Source organism: Miniopterus schreibersii (assembly GCF_964146895.1).
Source record: "Miniopterus schreibersii genome assembly, chromosome: X".
Classification (NCBI taxonomy): Eukaryota; Metazoa; Chordata; class Mammalia; order Chiroptera; family Miniopteridae; genus Miniopterus; species Miniopterus schreibersii.
Genome location: NC_138104.1, coordinates 88,075,892 through 88,093,779, shown reverse-complemented (window position 1 = coordinate 88,093,779; position 17,888 = coordinate 88,075,892). Strand labels below are relative to the sequence as shown.

The 17,888-nt window shown below is 39.9% G+C and overlaps 1 protein-coding gene across 5 annotated transcripts in view; it reads right to left on the bottom strand.

Annotated features, from left to right (window-relative positions):
• DMD (dystrophin) overlaps positions 1 to 17,888 on the bottom strand; it is a gene marked incomplete at its 3' end in the record, with an annotated part of 1,946,774 nt that overhangs the window by 464,611 nt on the left and 1,464,275 nt on the right. For all 5 annotated transcript variants that reach the window (XM_081125527.1, XM_081125528.1, XM_081125524.1 and 2 more), the window contains one exon: positions 9,013 to 9,167. In XM_081125527.1, the coding sequence (XP_080981653.1) occupies positions 9,013 to 9,167 (155 nt within the window). The remainder of the gene's footprint in view (positions 1 to 9,012; positions 9,168 to 17,888) is intronic.

Below are 17,888 nucleotides of genomic sequence, written 5' to 3'. Positions count from 1 at the left end.
TTTTAAAGACTTTTTTGAGAATAGTGGTGATGCAAAGGAAATATAAATATAACTGAAAAGTAACATAATAGATGCTGTTGCTAACATGAATTGTTCAATTAAACCAAGGAAGGGAAACTTTCTCCCATTTGCTTTCATTTTAGACAACGCAACATTACATTTATGAATGAAGAAAGAAAGGTCTGTTCAGGTCCTACAATTTTTCTTTGGGAAACAATGAGAAATTTTCTTTAATTTTAGAGTCTTTCCTGGATAAATTTCCAAGCACATACTGTGGTGGGCTGGCCAGCCTGGTTCAGAACTACAGGACTAGGTAGGAATGGAAATGGTTACTTGGCCACATCACCAGGCAATTTTCCACAGCAGTAAATCACCAGTGATGTGGTTCCAGATGTCTCCCTTTGCGTGCAATTCCTGCAAGCTAGAAACAGTCTGATTACTTTAAGGGAGATGACATAAAATGAAGCAGGCAGTTACCACCACGAACCTTTTAGATCTGGATGGATAATGACACTCCCTGGCCCGGAGCCCCAAGGATCCCCATTACAGGTGTTATATTATCCTGTTGTTAGATGGTGAGAATTCTTGGGCTTCATAATCAGTTGGGAATATTGGATCTCAGCAGTATAAAAATGGGAATACCTCATAAAGGTATTTATAACTCTCTCTTAAAGAGCCAAAAGAAACTTCCTCAGACTGCCAAAAGAAGTGTACCTGAAGGAATTGCTTGTGGATTGTATTTTTTAATATTATACCAAATCCTTTTAGTCCTTAACATGGAATAGAAGGTATATTTTGCATGAGAGGGATTAAAAATAGGCTACTCTAAATTGAAAAGTTTGAGCGGGCAGCTTTAAGGTCATCTGTAGCTTTAATATTTATGACTGTAACATGCTACAAATATATCATAAGCAGTCCCTGACTAAATAAGAGGTTGTATTTGAAACAAATGCCCTGCTAGCATCATATTGCATTCTTTACATAGCTTCAAGGGCAGCAGCAAATCTTCATCTTTACATTTTTGGAAATAATCCAAAGCCATTTAGCACTAACATCTGATGATTTCGTTCAATTCACAAACAACTATTGAACATGATTTTTGAGCAAAACACAAGGTGTGGCTAATACAATAATGACAGAGTAGTCCCCAGGTAGTTCTAGAAAACAAATTCCAAAAATGTTTGGAGAAAGGACAGCGTTTGTGGATAGAGCATTAGATTCTCTAATGAAGTTCACATGCTTGTCCCTCTGCTAAATAAACATCCTGATAAACAAAAATTTGTGATACTATTTGCTTTTGATTTGAGATAGAGAGGGACAGTAGGAGGGAGGGAGGGAAGGGGGGAGGACACTGACTGGGGATCGAACCCGAAACCTAGGTATGTGCCCTGACCAGGAATCAAACCCGCAAGCTCCTGGTACACAGGATGACTCTCCAACCAACCAAGCCACACTGGCCAGGGCTATTTGTTTATTTTTAAAATAAATGTATTAGGGTAACATTGGTTAATAAAATTATATAGGATTTGATAGAAGATTTGACTTTGGGTTGTGGGCACACAATGCAATATACAGATGATGCGTCATAGATTGTACACTTGAAACCTATCTGTTTATTTTTATTTTCAGAAAAACTTGGGTATGCTTTTGGAGGCATATCGCATACGTAAGTATCATCCCTCAGATCTCAAGAGGGGGAAAAAGAGTGCTGGGAACAAAGGGAATCCAGAAGATTAGTTTTAAGAAAATTAATTCTGGGGCCACTGTGAAGGCCAAGTGAGTGTAGACACTCCGTGGCTGGGAGCACAGAGAAAAGGTGGTGACAATCTCCCAGGTCAAATATGGAGAGGCTTTAGGATGAGGGGACAATAGGAATAAAGAAAAGGGAATAGCTTCTAGAGCAATTTTGGAAGTAGAATTCACAGAATTTAAAAGCCAATTTAATACATGTATTAGGAGAATAGAGAAGAGAGGGAGAAAAAAGTAGAAGGTATATCTTGGGTTTCTAGTTTTAGAGACAATAAAGTTAGGTAATTCAATTACACTGAAAACAGGAAATCTAGCATTGTTTTAGGGGCATATAATGCATTGTATATGACACATTTTGGAGCCTGTAGGATGTGCAGATGGAGATGTATGGTAGGTAGCTGTAAGTTCTGGAGGTCACGAGAAAGATGTAAGATTAAAATAAAAGCTGAAGAGTCTTGCCCTGGCCGGTGTGGCTCAGTTGGCTGAGCATCACCCTGTGCACCAAAGGGTTGCGGGTTCCATTCCAGGTCAGGGCACACACCCAGGTGGGGGGTTCGATACCCAGTGAGGTCATGCACAGGAGGCAAAGATCGCTATTTTCGCTATTTCTCTCTTACATCTATGTTCTCTCTCCCTCCCTCTCTCTCTCCCTGTCTCTCTTTCTCTCTCTCTCTCTCTCCCCCACCCCTTTCTCTCTCTCTAAAATCAATAAAAACTTATCCTTGGGTGAGGAAAACAAACTGAGGAGTCTTAATGGTAGTTGAAGTCAAAAGACAAAGGTACTCAAAAAGTGTACAGAGAAAGGAGAATTAAGAATGGAAAACCAACATTTAAGGGTTGTATACAGCAAAGAGAGCTATATTAATTATTGTTAAAATTGCAAATTTGCATCTCAAGTCACTACCATCTCCCCAGAACTTAAGATTTTATATCTCGCTATCTACTCCGCGTCTCACCTGGATGCGTGATGGACAGGTCAAAGGGAACGGGTCTACATCTCCCCAAAGCGTGGTGCTTTCAGAGTCTTCCTCATCTCAGTAAATGGGCACCTCACTTTCTAGTTGCCTAGGCTAAAAACTGTAGACTTTTCTCACTCTCTTTCACACCGAAATCCAGTCCATTATAAAACCTTTTGTGTCCTGTCCCCAAAATATAGTGAAATCCAACCACCTGCTACCACATTCACCTCTCCTCCTGCGGCCTAAACCAGAGTCATCTCTTGACTGGATGATGGTGACAGCCCCCTAATGGTTCGCTGCTTCCCTTTAGTCTATTATAACAGATGGGCCAGGTAAGTCAAAACATGCCATTCCTCTGCTCAAAACTTTCCAATGACCCCCAGCTCGTTCAGAGGAAAAGCAAAGGTCCCTGGAGAGGCCCATGGGGCCCAATGCAATTGGATTCCTCTCCCTCTCTGAATTCGGGTCTACTACACACTGGCTGGCTGCCCCTTTCTTACCACACTGATCTCCTTAAGGTTCCTCCACCTTGCCAAGCATGTTCCTGCCTCAGGGCATTATAAGGACCCTCCTAGGCCGTTCTCCTAGTTATCAACAGGGCTACATCCTCAGGCTCTTTAGGTTTTGCTTAAATGTAACCCTTCCACTCAGACTTTTCTTAACTAGCAGATTGAAATAACAGCACTCTCTTCCCCTTCTCTCTCTCTCTCTCCCTCAACTCCTTTTCCTCTTTATTATGATCTGATGTGCCATAGATTTCACTTTTTTATTTGTTAATGTCTGTCTCCCACCTTCTTCCAGAATATAAGCTTCATGAGGGTAGGGATGTTCACCACTGTACAGCTACGACCAAGAGCTGAGCCCACATACCTAGCACCTACCTAGCATTAAAACATTCACTGAGGAGTGAGTGAATTCTCAGGATGTTTAGGGTAGATGGCGTATGCTGAGCTCTTCCCGTGTGCTAGGTGCTGTGCCAAGCACTTCACCCTTAATCATACCGACTAGAGAAACAGGAGAATATTGTCATTCTGGAAACCAAGGAAGGGAAAGTTTCAACTGGTAGAGTTAATCAATAGGATCAACGTTAAAATAAAGTAGGTTAATAAATCCAAGTAGGGCAATTAGCTATTATAAGAGTCACTGCCGATTTCAGGGAGCCCCTGTTTTCAGTAAAGTGGTGGGGCTGGGGAAGCCAGAGCGGAGCGGGTCAAAGCAGAACCAGGAGCTGAAGAACAGGAAACAGCATGTCAGTTATGGCAAGGGGAAGCAAGCAGGGCTAGACACAGAAGGTGGTATTGTAAAAAATGTATTTTAGGGTGAAGGAGACTGGAGCATGAGGGTTGGCTGAAAGGAGCAAGAAGAAAGAAGAAACAGAAGATCCCCGAGAAAGAAAGCACAGCTATTGCTGAAAGCGTCTGTTCGAGAATGTGGAAGAGACCCAGGGCCCAGCTCAAGCACCTCTTTGCTGCGCACATACTAGGGATCCATAGTTCCCCCCCTCCCTTTTCTTGTTTCTTTAAAGTGAAAAAGAGAAAGGATCTAAAACTAGAGAAGCAAGAAGTGCCTTCATGGTTGTCAAAGACGGAAAACACAGGTGACAGTTTTTCAGTTTATCAACTAGTAATCGTATTATTAAATTTTGAAACAAATTACTAGGAAGGACAGTAGAATACTGAGATATTACTTAAGGAATAGTGTATTTTCGTCTATGTACACGCATATACACGTGCGTGCATGTTCAAATATACATGCTATGTCTTTCTAAGAACCTAGAGAGATTGTTCGGGTATCTGGGAGCTTTTGCGAGGAACTGTCAGCCTGTTGAAACCTCTGAGCTAGGAACAGCCCTCCTCTTGAGCGGTTGGCTCCTTGCTGATTGGTAGTTGTGGAAGCCCTCCTACAGCAACGGACAGACAGTTCAGATTTAATGCTCATTTCTTGTTTAAAGAGTGATCCCGGAATAGAAATAAGGAAATGAAATCTCATGACAGTGTCATCATAAAGTCATCAGCCAGATGGCAGTCCTTGAAATCTAATCCTTAGAGGCTTCTCACAATAATTTGTAATATCACATCTAATATTACCTTACTCACCAATGCATATCTGTTCCCGGAGGTTGAAGAGCAAGACATGAACTTGCAGAGACCCTCGTTTCTGTCTTTATGTGTTAACATGTACTCTACAAGGAACAGGATCAGGAAAAGAAAGTATTTTCCTACACAGGTCACAGCGATGATCTATGTTCTGATGTGAATCGTTAAACTATGGAATTTAGTTGAGAAACAAGTTGCTCTTCTATTCATGAATGGTAGACAAGTTCCTTTTAGGCCCACGTGGCTATTTATATTTATATTTATCTGTATAAAATGGTAAACAAAGGTCCTCTGACCTATTAATAAACTTGAAGGCTAAAATGTAAAAAAATTAGCTGACTTTTGGTTTTGATTAGGTCTTGAAACGACACCCTGCCAGTGTATGATATCAAGTAAAGTTCTTCCAAGTTACATTTTTTATGTCTTATTTAACATTCAACAATTTAAAACAGAATTGAAGTCTTACTGCTTTTAATAGGCTTTCGAATCATATTTATCCATATGATTGAAAGTTTCAGGTTAGGCAATGCATTAGTGTTCAGTAGTAAAACTGAACTGAGAAATAATGTAATCAAAATGATTTCAACAGAGTCCCTTCTACCTGAAAAGTCTTGGTTACAGATACTTTCAAAGATATGGGATACTTTTTCTCCATAACCTGAATATCAATATAAATAATCTCTCCTTTTAAAATTATGTTTATATAATTCACAACAAAAGTGAAAGTGTTTACATCCTGTGATAGTTGTAGTTTTTGAGACTTTAAACACCAACTCTAGAAAATGGGTACACAGAAGAAATAAGGTAGAAACAAGGAAACAGGATACTGTGAACAGCTCTGTTAAGAAACACTGTTTATTTATAAAATTTGGCAAAAAACTTCTCTTGGAGTAAGTAATATGGTCTAATTGTTATAAATGTGCCCTGAACGGCTTAGGTGAATGCAGACAAAGATGGTCCAGAGCAGGACTGCTGCAAATTCTCAGTGATGATGGAAACCTTCTACTTTGTACTGGCCAACAGGGAAGCCGATAGCAACATGTGACTCTTGAGCACTTCCTAGGTGGCTGATGAGATGGAGAAAAATCAACTTTAAATTTTATGATAATGAATTTACATTTAAATAGCCACCTGTGGCTAGTGGCTACCCTACTGGACAGCCCGGATCTGCAGCAGGAGGTGACTTCACTTCTGGGATTAGCTGGGCAAGATATTGGATTCAAACGTCCAAATCCAAAAGATCACACGAAGAGTTTTCTTGTTCTGTATCTAGTATAAGATCTATAAGAACGTAAAATTCGAGAAGCCATAGTCAGGTTTCATCTGTGCGGCTGACACACACAGAGCATACACAGAATGTGAATGTGAATTTTGAACGTAAAGGAATCAGCTAATAGGGAACGCAGCTCTCACGACCTCTCAGAGCAACCATTAGGCCCAATGGCCCATTCCTATTACAATCCTACGTGAATATACCGCACAAATACACTTTGCGCGACTATACGAGCTGCATGGGTATACTGTATTTACGCAAAGCTTTGAGTGGTTCTCTCCAGAAAACAACACTGTCCACCTACAGCATGCCCGTTTATCCCTTCATTCTTTCCATGCCCATCGGCAGACGTTCTCTATGGGATGGCTCTACCTAAATTCCTGGGAACCAGAGGTGGCTTTGGACATAGTTCAGGCCCTAAAGTTCCTGGGAAAGCCATGGCTTTCCTGATGCAAGCACCACCTCCTTCCCTTCCTCTTCCTGCTGGGATGCAAATGTTCTGAGAAAATGCCAAGAAAAACACGGAGACTTTAGGGATGACACTGCTGAGCCACGGAGCCATCGGCACCTGCCTGTCTCTGAACTTCTCACGAAGTGAGAAAACAGACCTCTATTGGGCGAGCTACTGGGCTTGGGTTTCCAGTTAGCTGAAACTGGAGGCCATCCTAAGGGATACGTCTTTCTTCTGTGTTGAGTTACTGGCACATCAAAACACTTGTAGTTAGTGATTTTGTTCGTTTGTTCATTTACCTATTTAATAAAAAATGTTTTGGGGGTAGTTACTCTATGCCAAGCTAAGTGCTAGGCAATATGGTGTACAAGCAGCCAATGTGCACACCCCCACAGGGCCAAGGCCAGCAAACACTTAACTAGTGTTTAGTATCTAGCATAAGATCCTTGTGGAGAGCAAGACCGGCAAACACTTAACTCCAGGATAGTGAGATAAGTACTACAAAAGGGGCCCAAAGAGCAGGGGCTTGAGGGTTGGTAGTCAGAGAAGGCTTCCTGCAGGAACTGGCATTTACACTGAGACCTGGTCATTAGGTAAGTGGGGAGACAAAACATGACTACGAGGAAGTGACACAGCTCCAGGTTACTTGTGTCGGCGATGGGAAAGGGGGGGTAGAGCGAGAGCAGGCCATTACGCTGGAGTTTTAAGGAAAGGTCAAATCCTGCAAGACCTTGAAATCATTTACAGGAGTGTGAACTTTCTTCAAATAATAATGGATAAGTCACTAGAGGCTTTAAGAGTGGGAGGAGGGTGAGCGACGTGAATATGCTGTACTCTATGTGGAGGGTGGATGGGAGGCAGGAAGGCTAGAAGAAGGGAAACCAGTTAGGTGAGTGATGTCATTAAGGCAAGGCATGGCAGGCAAGGCGTAGGGCTGATGGCAAGGGACTGGATTTGAAAGCTACTTGGGCAGTAAATAGCTTTGTAATCGCTTGGCTAGTGTGGCTACGATGGAAGAGGCAAGCATGAGCTTCTGACTTGGACAACTGAATGGGCTGTGGTCACGTTCACTGGAGAGGGCTCATTGGGAGAGAAGTAGGTGACATTTGCAGACAAAGGTTGAAAGGGGGCAAAGATGAGCTCAGCATAGGGTGTACTTGGTTTGAAGTTTCTGGGGGACATTAAAATGGAAAGAAATCAGTAGGATATGCAGGTCTGAAACTCAAAAGATCCTTCTCAGCTGCAACTGGTGTAAATGGACAGTCATCAGCGGACTGAAACTACACAAGTGGATGAAATTTCAGAGCATATGAGAGAAAGAATATGGAAGAACCTTAGAGGAATGAGTCAAAATAAATTTGGCAAATTGCAGATTCTGTATGGACCAGCGAAAAATGTAATTTGGCTTCTAACATTCTACTTTATTTTACCCGTTAGAGAAATAATTATATACTTTCTTTAAGTGGTAGCTTCTTAGGGACCATGTCAAAGTATAAACTAGAAGCCCTTCCTGTAGGATTCCAAAGACCTTAATAAAGTGATCAAAAGAACTGAGAGAGGTGCTTGGAGATTCAAAGAGCATGAGAATGTAGACAGGGGTCTGCCAGAAAGAGTGAGTCAATGACACAGACCTCCCCTGAAACCCTGGTTTTGTACCATAGACATTCCCTAAATCCATCAAATTAATTTCTGATCTTAATTTACTTTTCTAAAGAGGCTTCTCATTGAAAAACAGGTATTTCCCATTGAGATCTAACTATTGACTCTGCGATATCAATCGACTGCATATGAGAAAGTCTTCCTGAGCCTACTAGGGCCTTAATTGAACAGATACTGGATCTGTATTGGGATCAGAAAGTCCAACCTTATCACTGAGAGGAGTCCCTCTCTCCACCAGGGTCTTTTTGATAGAGCTCCAAATATAACTCCCCAACTTCAGGGTGAATCTTCTTTTCCATGGTTATCTGAACACCCACTGTCTGGAATTCAGGACTAGAGCTGCTCTATTCCCCCTGAGTCAGCAGCTTTAATGCATTTTCACAGTAGTTTTCACTCTTCAGTCTCTAACTCAATTTCAAGATTTACTTGGTCTCTTATTTTCCATATATCAATAGGTCATTACTCCTAAGTTTCTGCTCTTAGTTCAAAATCATTTTTTAAAAATTTCCTTGATATTTCTTTGGGTAGAGTCTCAAAGCAGACTGATCAATGGTTCTTTTACTGTAAATCAGTATTTTGGTTTTGTATAATCTCTTAGCTATGTCACTACCTTTGTGACTGTGGGAAAATCACGTAATTTCCCCAGGTCCCTCATCTTTAAAATAAGAGGACTTGGGCAAACCTGTGAGTTTTATTAGATTTGTCATCTTGGATCCTCACAAGCCTGGTTAAGCAAGATTGGGAAAACACATCTTCACTGTCCAACCAGTGTCACCACGCCATCATTCCAGCCAACAATAGTTTTAGAAGTAACGTAGTTCATACCTTTTCTGAATGCTTGCCCAAGAGGCATTGATGTTCTCTGTTATCATGTGTACTTTTCTGGTATCGTCTGCAGAATAATCCCGGAGAAGTTTCAGTGCCAAGTCATTGGCCACATCGACATTTATCTTCCACTGGTGGAGGTCTTTGGCCAACTGCTACAGATGGATATGGGAAAGAGAATGGATGTCAGTTTTCTCCGAAATCTCTAATCACAGTTTCTTTTTGGTCCTCCTAAAAATTATTTATTGTATGTTTTTCAAATTACTATAATACATTTATAACACATGCTTGTTATAAAATGAAAAAAACGTATATACCCACCACCCAAAGTCAAATCTTCTTCCATCACCATATATTTGACTCCCCTGTACCCTTTATGACTCCTACCCCCCACCTCCGGTAACCACCATACTATTGCCTGTGTTCTATGTGTTTTGGTTTGTTTGTTTTACTTGTTCGTTCATTTGTTGCTTTCAGTTTTATATCCCATATATGAGAGACATCATATGGTTCTTGATTTTTTTTCTGTCTGACTTATTTCGCTTAGCATGATATTCTCAACATCCATCTGTGTTGTCACAAATGGCAGTATTTCACCTTTTCTTATGGCTGAGAAGTATTCCATTGTATATACAAAATTGTACAACACTTGAAACCTATATAATTTTATTAGCCAATGTCACCCCAATAAGTTTAATTTTAAAATGAAAAACTTAGTACCAAAGTATCCTCAGTTCAGAACATGTCTACATAACTGCTTTTAACTTATCATGTGGTTTAGTCAGTCATAAGAGTATAAGCTAACCCATTTTTCATGACAAAACATTTCAAATGCAGCATGTTGAATAAGAACCAGTATCAGGTATTTCAATTTAGTAGCAATTAAGTGGAAATAAACTGATCTTAATTGTTTTTATCAGGGGAGAGAAAAAAGTATAAAAGTAAGCTCCCATATAGTTGTTGAATGTTTGACATATACCAACTGTGAACAGAAAAAAATACTTCCTGTACTTCTTTCCCTCTTCATTAACTTGTTGAATTGTTTATGTAATTAGTGCCATCTACTGGTATTCAACTAAAGCTGCATCTAGAAAACATTGAACACCAAAGGAACAATGCTGTTATGCCAGTCATAAACTTTTCTGAAGGCTCAGGTGATTCATGATACTTTAAAAATATCCTACTTTAAAATTTGAATAAAATTGCAAATATAAGAATCTTGTTAAATCAAGTGACATATGTTTTCTTCTTTGTCTTTGGCAACTGAGTATTAGCAAACTATGTATTTCATCACTTGAAACATCATACATCAAAGAAAGAAATAAACCAATGAAAAGTTCATGTGGAAGCATATTAACCCCAAATTTCCATTAAGCATTGCTGCAAGTGCATGGAGAAGGCTTTTAAGCATTAAGAAAATATTAATCGCTAAGACAGTTCTATCAAATCCAGCCTGCTGGGTTAAGCCATTGATAAATGGACAAACAAGAGAGAGAATTAAAAGTTTTTATTAAAAAAACAACACCAACCAACCTCCAACGGATTTATGGCTTAGAAACAACAAAAGACCAGCTCAATCCAACATGGTCCTTGTGGGAACCCCTAGCCTCATTATACGCTCATTGTAAGTCATTAGCATACTAAACCCCGCCCCCTTAGAAATGGAAAGCCCATCTAAAGGACACCACGTGGCTGCCTGGGCTTTTCTGAGAAGTCCCCACACCTTCCTGGGAAAAACCCTGAATATCCCTCCCCCTTAGTGAAAGCCTTAACCCTCAACTAAATGAGCCTCAATGAAAGAAGTAAATCCCACTAGGGAGGGGCTCTGCCTATGTAGCAGCCTTCTCCCTGTCCCACTCCTTCACTGATAAACTCCTTTTCACTGTAAACTCTAAAAAAAAACTTAACTTTCAAAAAAGAAAAAAATAGACTGCTAAATCAAGTTGGCACAATTTGACACCAATTAAAATAATAAAAAAATAAAATCCAAAGCTAGAAAGATTGGTAAAATAAGCACATTTCATGCACTACTGCTGGGCAGAGTATCCATTAGGGCAATTTGGCGACATCAAGTGACATACAAACCCTTACTCCCATTTACCCAGTAATCTCATTTTTGGTATTTTTTCCCCCCCTAATCAAATATTAAAAGAAGAGAAATAAATACATTTTAGGAATAAAGATATTCATTAACCAAGAAAAAAGAGAAATGATTTCAATGCTTAATGAGAAGACATTAAAATTACATAACACATCAACCCAGTGGTCTCTCTCCTCTGCAGTAAATGTGTACAAAAATCATAAGTAAAAAACAGAATATAATTTCTATGTACACTGTATTTCTTAAATCTGTAAGAATACATAGTCATGAGCTAGAAGGGGCAATAGAGGAATTTGAAAATAACTGATGTTTCTAAAAAGTAATCATTTCTGTTTTAATAATTGTTCTTTTATGTGACTATGATATTTATATAGTCAAAAAAATCAAATACTAGTGCTTTTAGCATAGTTTCAGTATCTTTGAGTGGACTGCTGTTCCTTGAAAATGTATAATCTGTATATTATCTGGCATTTCTCAGTTAACTAGAACATTCTATTCTAGAATTAAACAAAATAATTGCATTTACTGCATATAGTAAATACACCCAGATAACCAAACTAATACTGAGCAGCTAAAGCCAATATTAATAACTTTTGCTATGAAAGCAGATAGATAGTTTTTTGTTTTTGTTTTTGTTTTTAATCCTCGCTTGAGGATATGCTTAGAGAGGAAGGGAGAGAGAGATACGAAAGAGAAATATCGATGTGAGAAACATCGCCTGGTTGCCTTCCATATGCTCCCTGACTGGAGCTCAAACCCACAACCCAGGTATGTCCCTGAGTGCGAATCAAACTGGCAACCTTTTGGTGTAAGGGACAAAGCTGGCCCGGCAGAGAGACAGTTTAAAGGCACAGGGAGTAGTTGCCGCATTACAAAGCAACTACAACTTCCCTTTCGGAAGGCTTGCCTTTCCTTATATACTCCTTTTGCCAAGCTCTACAGCTCTTATTTTCCACTTTTCAAACCCTCACACTATGCGAAAGCCTTTCTGAGGTGAACCACATACCCCAAGGACTTTCTTTCCCTTTCTAGAAATTTCTTAGGGTAATGTTAAAGAGAAAACCACAGGCCTAAATTGGCATCACTTGTGCTAAAGCCCATGATATCAAACCTAGATTTAATACTCAACTTAATTGCTGTTTCTTCCTGTCCCAGAAATATAACCTTAATCAACAGTTTGGAATTTTCTGGTCAACACCAAACAGGTAATCTGTCACGCGGGCCCTCTCCATCTCCCATAGAAAGAAGAGGCGATCTGCATGATAAAAACACTGGCCTGCTCCCTTCCCCCCCAAGAGGATGCCCTGATTTAAAAACAATCCTTTCTTTTCTAATGTTAATAGTTCCCTTGACCTACCCTTCTTCCTATAAAAAGCTTCCATTTTGTACAATCCCCTCAGAGCGTCCTTCTAGTTGCTAGATGGGATGCTGCCCAATTCCTGAATCACTTAATAAAGCCAATTAGTTCTTCAAATATACGAAGTTGAATTTTGTTTTTCTAACAGTACAAAATTACCTCTCCTTCCCTTCCTCTCCTCGCTTAAACCAAACCTGCAGTGTTAAAGTAATATGTACTAAGATATAAAAGACCAATTGGCCCTTATTATCCAGAGGATGGTATTTGCATTTAAAAAGAAAAGCTTATTACCTGTCATCTACTAAATCTCTAATTGGTAGCATGGGAATCCACAAAACTTAGACCAATTACCTTTTCCTGAGGTAATTCCTTTTTAAGAAGGATGCAATTGTTAATGAAATACTTATTATGAACTAACATCAAAACACATATGTATAGACAGAAATAGAAAATATAAATTATAAATTTAAGAAATAATTAAAATCATTTATTTTTATCTAGGAAAGAGAAATAATCTTGGAAACTACCCCTCATGCATTGGTTGCTATTTGAAGTCTAGATATAAGCGGGTATATACTCCTTGGTTCCAATCTGCAGATCATAAAACATATATAAAAGTATAAGTTCAAAAGTATGCTAGAATTTTCCAAAGAATTGAAGGAAATAGCAAGCTAAAGTTAAATTAGAGACTTCATAGTAAACAAGTAGTAAAAGAGTGAAGCTCGGCTTCAAACCAGAGCTTTTTCACGTACTTTAAAGCTTGAAAGGCAAAAACATGCAATATCTTTTTCTTCAAATTTGTATTCACACTGAAATTTAGATTTTTATACCTAGGAAAAGCTTGACTGAGTGCTAACCCTCACTGAATACTGCCTAGGTTTTGTGAGAATGTAGGATTAAAAAGAAAAAACCCCACTGACCTTGACTAACATTGACAGGCTAAGGCCCTTATCTGAACTCAAAGGCTGTCAACCGCAGCATTCCTTTTTTCCCTCTTCAAGACACTCACTGGAAGAGACTGGTTTTCCCTCCTCTTAACGTAATCTGTTGACCACCTTGGGCTTTAACCAAGTGTCCTGCACACTAGGAACAATGACCTTGGCCAGCTTTGCTTACCACTGTGACTTTACCACTGGGGCGACTCCAGGCCACAGGAGTGTAAATTCAAAAACACAGCAGAATTCACACACCCTCTTTATTTCTGAATTCCATTTACAATGGTATACACTACAGGGAATTGTTTGTGTGGTGATCATGTTGTGTGAAGAAATTTAAAATACTGTGAGCACTAGCTTATAAAAAAAAGATGATTTTGTGGGCATGTGTGTGTGTGTTTTCTATGAAGAATATAAAATGCTAAATCCCCATGATGCCACTGTAATAACCTGGTTATTATTTAACAGCATGCCATTTATATAGCTTTGCCAAAAAGCTGACTTTAACACTCTCCAAGTCTGTTCCCTGCTGACTGATGGGGGAAGGGACTAGAGAAAGGCAGTTTAGATGCATGCCCAGTAAGGTCTGAGTGACCTGGGAAGGCGCTTGCCAGGTCCGATCATAGCTGGGAACAAATTAGTGACCAGGATGGGGCTGGCCACTGCAAGCACATGAAACTTGAATTTATAAACTTCCAAACAAAGGAAGTTCTCTCTCTTCTCTCTCTCACACATGTGCTGGGCCCTCTTGGGACTCCTACTGCAGGGGGATACACTCCCCTGCGCCCACATGTTGGACTCCACACATGGACTAATGGACTTTAATTAGCTTAGATGCTGAACTACACCAGGCTACAACATGGAACAAAAGCTCTGGACCCTGGCCTTGCTTTTGGTTCTGCTGGAACCCCAGCTACACCTTTTCCAGGACTGTCTCAAGGGGCAGGGGACTTCCGAACCCGAGAAACGTAATTTTATGCAAATAAAGCCTTCTTCCACATCCCATCCTCCCATGAGAGTCTTGGAAAACTCAATTCTGAAGATATCGCAAGGACATCATTCCCACTCATGTCTGGCATCACCCAAAAGACTGTGGCCCCAATCGGGAAAGAAATGCTTCATATTCAAACTTAATATGCTGCTGCTGCAGTATGTGCTTGATTTTATATATAGTATTTTAGGCAAAAAAATGATTTGGACTATGGAACAACCCTCCCTATGTAGTTTCAGGATCTGCTGTGCAGCCCCCACAGTGGCCAGGTTAGCACCAGATGGCTCTGGTTTCTGGGTTTTGGTAACACTTGTTGGCCCTCCGGCCCTTGAGGTGTAACAGCTTCCTGATGTTGCTAAATTCCAGGTTGTTTCCATATCTCCTACCAGGCTTCTCAACTCCTTCATGAGCCACGGAATCAGTCCCCTGTATTGAATTCTCTCTGTTTGAAATGCCTAGTATGGTTTCCAGACTGGATCGTGACGAAACAAACTGAAAGAAATCTCACAGCAAATGACCCCACCTACAATTACACAGGAGAAATTCAACATGCTAGATATGTGACCAAAGGGAAAGTTTATTATCCTCTCTATGCCTTAGTTTCATAAAATAGCAATATTTTATGAAGCATAAATTTTGCAAAACATCTCACTTTACATCTTGCATCCTTCTGTGCTGTGGGAAGCTGATTCGTGCATCTGGACATCATCTATTCAGGATTCTCCCCTCCATGTGCTACTTCTGTCTTTGTATCTTTTCACCCTCCTGTCTCTTTGCAAGGGCTTTCTCCACAGCCTTTAAACACAAGTCTCTCTGGGTTCTGGGTTTTGCTACACTATAATTCATCAAAATCAGGTTCTGCCACCGCCATCCCACTTAAACTCTTCTGACAGACGCCACCAGGGCAAATTGGATTATTAGCCTCAGTTCTTTACCCTACCCTATATCCAAGCCCTTTGCTATGTAAATTTGAATTTCCTGCTACAAAAGGCAGTTCCACTTTTCTGCCCTTGACAATGAGCTTGGCCATGGGACTTGCTTCGCCTAATCCTAATGGGATGTTAATAGAAGAGACACAAGGGGAGGTTTGAAATGTGCTCCCGCAGTGGAGCTAGCCCTTTTGTACTTTTGCCATCACCAGGAGACAAACATGCCCTGCGGCTGGCCTGCTTATCCCTGGAGGATGAGTGACATGTGGAGAAGGGCCACCCCAATCAATCTGTAGACTGAAGCAGGGCCACCCCAGCCAAGCTGCAAACTCATTCTGAAGTTGTTTGTTTTGCAGCATTTTTGTGAAAACAGTAAACTGATTCAGTCACCAATGGCCGATGTCTGTGGGAAGTTAGAGGTTCTCAGTTACTTGATTTATTTGCAGCAACTGGTGCTACTGACTACTCTTTCTTGAGGCTCTAGCCTTTCTTGGCCCCCTCTCTTCGGGTCTTCTCTATGCTCTCTTATGGTACTAGTTTTTCTTTCCTGTCTGTCCCTTAAATATTGGTGTTCTCCAAGGTTCTATGTCTAACCCAATCTTATCTCTCTGCAGTTTAAGTTAATTCTCAACCAGAGGAAGAGGCAGGGAGCATACCCAAAGTGAGGTTACATCATAATTTTCCCTTACATCCAAATCTTCTGCCTCCATTGCCACTGCCTTTAGTTAATCCCTCTTCATCTCTTACTTGGACTCTGCAATAACCTTTTTATTGACTCCCTCCCTCTGCTGTCAAGCCAGCTCTTCCATCACAGACAGCTGCTCAAGAGATCTTTTTGAAATGCAAGTAGAACCACATTACGCCTCTGTAAAACCTTTCAACGGCTCTCTATTATCTACAAGAAAAAGTTCAAACCTCTTTTCTTGGATTACATGGCCCTCAAGTAGACTACCCTGACCTGCACAATCACTTTCATCTTTAGGTATCTCCTTTCCTCTACCTCCTTTACTTTTACCCAATCCCATAATTGCCCATATGAGAACACAAAAACTCTGAAAGGTTAAGTGACTTGTTGAAGATGACATAGCTACTCAGTGAAAGAGGCCTTGCAAAAACGCAGGTTTCTTGACTCCACGGTTCAACCTAGTTAAAGAAGATATGCTCTCATAAAAAAGAATTTAAGGAAAATGATTGGGTTTATTATAATTGAACTTTGAAGAATATAAAATAATCTCCTTGATGAGTATAGCAAGATTGGAAAATTATTATGTATAATAAAGTAATACATTGCCAAAGACAGCAGAAAAAAAAATACGTATTTGGTTTATTAAAAAAAAAAATCACTAAACAATTTACTTCTAAGTATGAATTAATGTTCTATAAATCTTTATTGGGAAAAAGAAACACAATTTCTTTCTTGCCTGTGTGAATTAAAATGACCTATAAAACCTCTTTATGGATTTATAATAGAAACATTAAAATATCTGTAAGGAAGCTGTTTCTAAAGTAAATCCTCTCACCATTAACTTGGAGACTCATCTATTAAACCTCTGACATTACCAAACAACTCTGTTTCAGAAGGTAACACTCTATATAGGGGATACTATTTAAGAAAATGGCACTCATTTTCTAGCTTACTGGAAATGATTAATCTTCTCAATAGCGTTGAGGACTACATACGAAAGTTGGTACTTTTTTGTCCTTTCAACAATGACTACAAGCTGAGAGCAGGCTAGTAAATGTGTTATCGGCCAACCCATTAGAGTTCCATTATTTTCTGTCTTACATGGCTTCATGTAATGAATTTTTATAATTAAACTAATGGCATACAATTTATTTCCCCCCCTCTTTACTTTCAGGCCCCATTTCTCTTCCGGCTTCTTTGGAGTAAGTTTTGTACAGAAAGAAGGGAGGAAAGCCCTCCAAGTGCTTCATTACCTTAATTTCATTATGACATTTTGGAAAGCATTCTCTTTATCTGGCCTCTCATGTTAATGTGCTGAGTTTATTCATGCTTTTTGTAATTAACAAATCACCCAGCTACCTCAGGCGTCTAAGAGAAGTTTGGTGGAGAGGGCATGGAAATGGTTGGGTAGAAATAACTCGAGAGAGAATGCCAAAGGATAGATCCCCAGAAAGTGGCATTTTTCTGGACTCTTTTTTAGATCCCATAAACCTACTGTGGTAGAGTGCATTACTGTTCACAAACATTCAGTGCCTTTTCATGCCAGATGATTATACATCTGTGCCCACTGAATCAGGGAAGGCAATGGAACTGATTTGGACTACTTGTCACTTCCAGGCAGAAGGGTTAAGGGCTAATGGCATTGCCCACTATGTTCCCTGCTTCTCTGATCGTGAAATTATGTATTAAGATGCAGCTCTCACCAGCTATGCTCCTTGAGTGACTAAGCTAAGTAGAACTCCCTTTGTGAATCTATAAGGGGAATGTGACATGAATAAAATACAAATTTTGTGTTAGGCCTCTAGATTTCGTGATTGCTTGTTACTGTGGCATAACTTAGCCTATCCTGGCTGACATGCCTACTCAGGTATGACCCTG